Source organism: Habropoda laboriosa, unplaced genomic scaffold, assembly GCF_001263275.1.
Source record: "Habropoda laboriosa isolate 0110345459 unplaced genomic scaffold, ASM126327v1 scaffold816, whole genome shotgun sequence".
Lineage (NCBI taxonomy): Eukaryota > Metazoa > Arthropoda > Insecta > Hymenoptera > Apidae > Habropoda > Habropoda laboriosa.
The window spans coordinates 1,042,735-1,048,436 of NW_017101002.1; the positions used below are offsets into that span (position 1 = coordinate 1,042,735).

The 5,702-nt window shown below is 41.5% G+C and overlaps 2 protein-coding genes across 2 annotated transcripts in view; one reads left to right on the plus strand and one right to left on the minus strand.

The window, feature by feature from the left end:
* The window catches only part of LOC108577755 (FYVE, RhoGEF and PH domain-containing protein 4-like), a 3,826-nt gene extending 2,318 nt beyond the window's left edge, over nt 1–1,508 (minus strand). The window contains exons 1-3 of the mRNA XM_017940947.1: nt 1,381–1,508; nt 418–873; nt 3–327 (exon numbers count right to left, since the gene is read on the minus strand). Coding sequence (XP_017796436.1) covers nt 3–327; nt 418–866 — 774 coding nt within the window. The 5' untranslated portion in view covers nt 867–873; nt 1,381–1,508. The remainder of the gene's footprint in view (nt 1–2; nt 328–417; nt 874–1,380) is intronic.
* Nucleotides 1,509–2,634: 1,126 nt separating this feature from the next.
* On the plus strand, nt 2,635–5,696 carry LOC108577778 (zinc finger protein 76-like). The gene is given in 10 exon segments (XM_017940980.1): nt 2,635–3,027; nt 3,131–3,227; nt 3,230–3,280; nt 3,446–3,816; nt 3,991–4,260; nt 4,393–4,584; nt 4,695–4,976; nt 5,088–5,198; nt 5,327–5,466; nt 5,537–5,696. Coding segments are annotated over 9 exon segments (1,551 nt in total). The 5' UTR covers nt 2,635–2,952; the 3' UTR covers nt 5,429–5,466; nt 5,537–5,696.
* Nucleotides 5,697–5,702: the final 6 nt, after the last annotated feature.

A 5,702-nucleotide genomic window follows, 5' to 3' on the forward strand; every position in this document is an offset into this window, starting at 1 on the left:
GGGAACATAGGATGCGCTCTATTCTCTTGATCGACTTTGAACTGGAACACTTGGTCGATCAATCGCAAAACGTTCACGTAATTCTTTTCGGTAGCCAACAATTCTTCGGCAACTCGACGTGCCTTTTTCCTCCTCGAATCTGAACGGTCTGTCCTACCGGCCGATCTTAATTCCAGAGTCGAATCGTACGAATCAGTAGGATCCACAACTATCGCGGAATCCGTTTCCGAAGATTTCACACCCTCCGATTCTTCTTCGCTCTCCGATTCACTAATGGTGTACGACTCCACCGCATACCGACGAGAATTCCTATCCGTTGCTAAATACCTGTACATTATCACGTTAATGGAAGAACGAACGACGCCTCGGCGCATTAAATTACAGTCATTGTTCTGAGAAAAGTATGCCAAAACATACCTACTGCTCCTATATTCCAACACACTGTGCGATACTCGAACGAACGGAACATCCTCCTCGTTTCCCTCCTCCGTATTAACATGTTCCGTGGAACAACTTGCAGCTGACACCACAAATGGACGAAATCGTGAGAAACCGCCGAAAGAAGGAATTTTGCTAAACGAGTGTCCATCGTAATCTCCCACCTTTTCATCTTCTACCGTTGCGTCAGAACGGCTAGAAGGAATATCCATGAAATCTTTGTCACGATATTCCTTCGACTCGTTTAAATCTGATTCTTTGTCATCTGTTACTTCGTCAGTTTCCAATTCCATATAAAAGGTGCTATTCGACGTTCGAGCCTTCGAGGCAAACATCTTAAGCGTTCTGCCAAGATCAATTTTATCTTTAGATCTGAAAAACGGCCTTGTTATCCAAAATGAAACATCTATCGGTTGGTCCTGGTGCATCCTAGGCCTGAAGTCATCAAAATGCCAATTACGCATTTAATTGCAGTAGAATTTAAAAGCAAAATTTCCTTCGACAACAATAGCAATCGTAAGGAAAAAGAAGAAAAGATCAAGGGATTAATTACCCGTTTACTGAAATTCAGTTATCGGTACACTCGATAAATACATGGCACGTTGAATTAACCAAAACCACACCGTCGCGATTATTAACAACAATCGAGCCTGTGTACGAGTCTTGTCGATTATACGTTCGTCGAACATGTGTGTACATGTGTATAGTCTAATTATGGTACATCGACGTACGTCAACGAATTACTCTATCGACTCTGTCACCGTCCTGTAATTTTGCACGTAACGAAATATCGTACGATATTTCAGGGAATAATCTCTACGGTCACCCGAGACACATCCGAACCAATTTCCACGTATTTGTTATTTTACTATCCCCCGTCGACGACACTCCTCGATAAAACTGTGTTCCATTTTTCAATATAAACGAACAAAATCAAATTACCATCTTATCGATAACCATTCGAACAATTGTTTTAGAAAAGAACGAACGGAATTTAACGACGATCTTCAGTTTCGGTCCACTTTAACCTGTTTATGATTAATAATACAGGCTAACGCAATATAGATAAAATTCTAGTATAGTTAAACACACCGTGCTTCAGATCAACGAACGACACCATTCCACCACGTAACGTTCTCCACCTATATCTACTACATACTCCTACGTATGTATTCGCGACGCGTTGTACACCTGTATGCATTCTTTTATTTAGATAGAGTATTATTTGAACATACGTTGAACGATTGTATTCGTAAATTTAGCAAATATTTAAAGAAAACAAACGAAGAACAAGTAGCATTTAAATATCTATTCGCATTTTAGACGAAAGCGTAGTTACGTTAAACTTGACCAATCGGAAACGAGATCCGGTAAATGTGAAAGTCCGTTCGAAAACGAGTCGTCGCGTAGTCAAAGGGACGTAGTACACCGACTATGTGTTTTGCAGAACGATATGTTCCGAAAAAGAGTATGCAGTCGGAAGATATCGAGACTGCGAAGATCAACCGAAAGTACATAGAAGAACCGAGGAACCACGCTCAAAATATGCAACTGTATTAAGGCCGTGTGATTGTACAACGTGATGTTTCGGAGAAGGTTATCGATCTCATTCTCTTTCATTTCATAATGCAGTATTTGCAGGAAAAGTTTAAAGACCATCGAAATTGATTATTTAACGGTGCGTAAAATTGTTAAACATCCTTTTTACACTCTGTTGTAATTTAGCTTTCGCGTTATTAGAATCTGTTGTCTGTCAAGAGGTGTTTCGCGGGTGTCTGAGTTTATGGGTAATATTTCCCAAGATTCTTCGGTAGTGAATTGCGAGGCTGCGCGAAACACCGAAAATTGAATTCCGCCATAGGAGGAAGAAAGATAAAGAAAAGCGGAGAGAGAAACAAAAGACATTCGAATTTTATTCGACGACTCTACCTCACCTTATGCGTATTATCATGTGCGATTCAAATTTTCACTCGTAGTCTGCTGTGAGGTTGTTCCAAGTGAACGAGGAAAATGGCGTGTTTCTTGTGCATAGTTGTTTCATATCACCACGAGCACGACGATCGTGGCTATTCCGTCATTCGTTATAACCGTCTTTATAGTTGCCAGTGCAATAGTCGACGACGCACCGGTTCTAGACGTAGCTGTTGACAGTAGTGCATCGCAATTACCGGCCATTGAAAGAGTATCATAGTATGTATGCTACATACGTATTCTACGTTATAAGATCGTTGAAAGGATAGTTGATACGATCAATTGGTGGATCCTCTTGGCTATTCCCGTGTCAAATACTCGTATTGTAAAAGATTCGCGCAAAAGATCGATTTGCTGGTAAACATAACTTGGTGCAACACGCGCGAATCTTCAATGCATCGTAAACGAATTGTCGACGATCCCTGTTCTTCTAAGACAGATGCTTACCTGCGGACACGAAACTAAGACACAAAATAATGACGTGGATCATCGGCGATCATCGCGAAACGTTCTTTGTTCGCAGCTCTGGATTTGTAGAGAAATATGTCGGCACAAGGCGCAGAACTTTCAAATCGTTTCGTGACTCGAGATGTCGAAACCATGTTAGACGAGACACAGGTATGAGCATTTCGTGACATTATCCATAGATCCCGTGTTCCACCGATCTAGCAGCATATTATATCAAAAAGTAAACCCTCCTTCTAATCTTTTTATTTTACAGAACAATCGTACGGATATATTGGAATGCCTATCAGTTCTAATTAACGAGAACAGTTCTGGAAATGATCAAACGGAAGAGTTAACGTTGGACGAACAACTATATTGCCCGATGGAACACAAGCATTTGTTGCCAATAATTTCAACGACGATGGTTAGAAATATGTATATTAAATTGACGCAAGATGTAGAATCGATAGTAGAATCTATAAATTTCAAGGTTTAACGCTGCATGTACAGAGAATAATTCAATAACTCTCATAAGATTGGTAACATTTCTTCTATAATATTTGTAAACTATTATTAACATATCGTACAGAGGTGGATTTGAAAGGACAAACAACGTTAGAATTGGAAAATGGAGATACTATATTGTTGCGAGACATCGCGGAATTTACCGAAGGCAAGCCGCTCCAAGTGGAATTAGATCCAGCAACGTTGGTTCAAGCTCGTGGTACCACTATAGAAAACGTTGAAAATACTTATCCGCACGTGGAGTTCATCGATGGTAACGCTTATATGGTGACCGGGCACCTTGACGTCGGCAAAGAGTTGTGGGAAATTGAGAGTGGTAAATCGAAGAAGAAGGATTCCAAGATTTTATTAAGCAAACTGCCGGCATCGAGAATCAGGCATCCTTGCCCAAGGGAGGGTTGCACAAAGGTTTACAGTACACCCCATCATCTGAAGGTAAAAATCGTTATTCGAAATTACAAGTCAAGTCGAGATGAATTCACAATAACGGCGGCAGAGCCCGAGCTGCTGATAAACCTGTGTAGTGTACGACTCTCGAAGGTTTTAGTTAGAATTACGACGAAACATTATATAAAACCACATCTGGTATAAAGCAGTATTGTTGAACAGGTTCACGAACGATCTCACACTGGTCAACGACCGTACAGATGCACGCATCCAAAATGTAAGAAGAGCTTCTCGACAGGATACAGTTTAAAAGCGCATCTGCGTACGCACACCGGAGAGAAGCCGTACAAATGCCCAAACGAAACATGCGACAAAAGTTTCAAGACTTCCGGAGATTTACTAAAACACGTACGAACGCATACCGGAGAACGGCCGTTCTTGTGTCCGTTCGACGGTTGTGGTCGTTCCTTTACTACGAGTAATATTAGAAAGGTGAGAGAGGGTAAAATATGAAATTGTACAGTAACTCTCTGTATACACAGAGCAGACGGTGGTGGTGGTGGTGGTGCGACGTGGACATTTGGTCGAGCTAATTGTGTGTCCTCTCTCTGTATGTGCCTATAGGTTCACGTGAGAACGCACACCGGTGAACGTCCGTACAAATGTACACAACCAAAATGTGGCAAAGCTTTTGCCAGTGCTACAAATTATAAGAATCATATACGAATTCACTCAGGCGAGAAACCTTACGTCTGTTCTATCGAAAATTGTGGAAGACGATTCACCGAATATTCTAGTCTTTACAAACATCATCTTGTTAGTAGTGTAGTAGTAGTAGTAACTTTGTACGAGCGACGATGCGACGAACGACAACGGATAATATCGCTGATACCACCATGTACACGATACGCTTCTTTATTTCCTAGGTTCACACGCAACAACGTCCGTTCGAATGTAAAGTTTGCTTCAGGAGATATAGACAAAGTAGTACCCTTGTTATGCACAAAAGAACCGCACACGCGTTAGTCGATAACGAGGACGACGACGACGACGACGACAACGACGACGACGACGACAACGACGACGACGACAGCAGCAGCGTCGACGTTCTTTGCCAAGAATCTATTCAAGAATCTTCTAGTCGGGGCAAAGATAAGCGTAGTAGGTCGAACGTTATACGAGAAAATGGTAGTAGTCCATCGTTAAAGGTAAATCTCAGAAGACATTTTGCGAATTGGAATACGCTTGGAAAATGTTTTTCAAAAAGTTTCTCTCTTCTCGTTTCGTGTTCCCGTGTGTTGTGTGCTGTATAACCGAAGATCACAGAAAAAGATGGACAGATTCAGATTTCTAAAGCGATCGATGATTTAAACGATAACGAAACGCAGATTTTATTGGTCGGCGACCCTTCGCAAATTGCAGCGTTACAGGTTCGTTAAGTTCTTTTCTCTGTAACTTACTGTTTCTTCTCTCGATATACGATAACGCATATATAATACGGGCGTGTTCGATCGACCCCTCGTGTTCGTGACCGTGTTTCGTTGTTTATTGTTGGCAGAAGATCGAACTAAACAGTGGATTCGACGACGAACCTGGAATCGATACTTCGTTCGAAGAACTGAACATAAAGATCGAAGACATAGAACTTGGATGGAATTAATACGGCACGAAGGAGTGGAAGGGGGGGATGGTGAATCGGTGAGTGAGAATGTCAAACACGAGTACGTGTTTCTTAAAAGATATCATTGGCAATCCTATCGATCCGAAGATCGCGAACTAAAGGTAACTTTAGCCTATCGAAGAAGAAGAAGAAGAAGAAGAAGAAGCGTTCTATTTATAGGTGCGAAGAAACAGTATCGTTTATCCGTTATTTAGTACGTGTACAAGAATGTATTCGGAATAATGTCTCGCCGCACGTCATTGCCAGCCTTCCA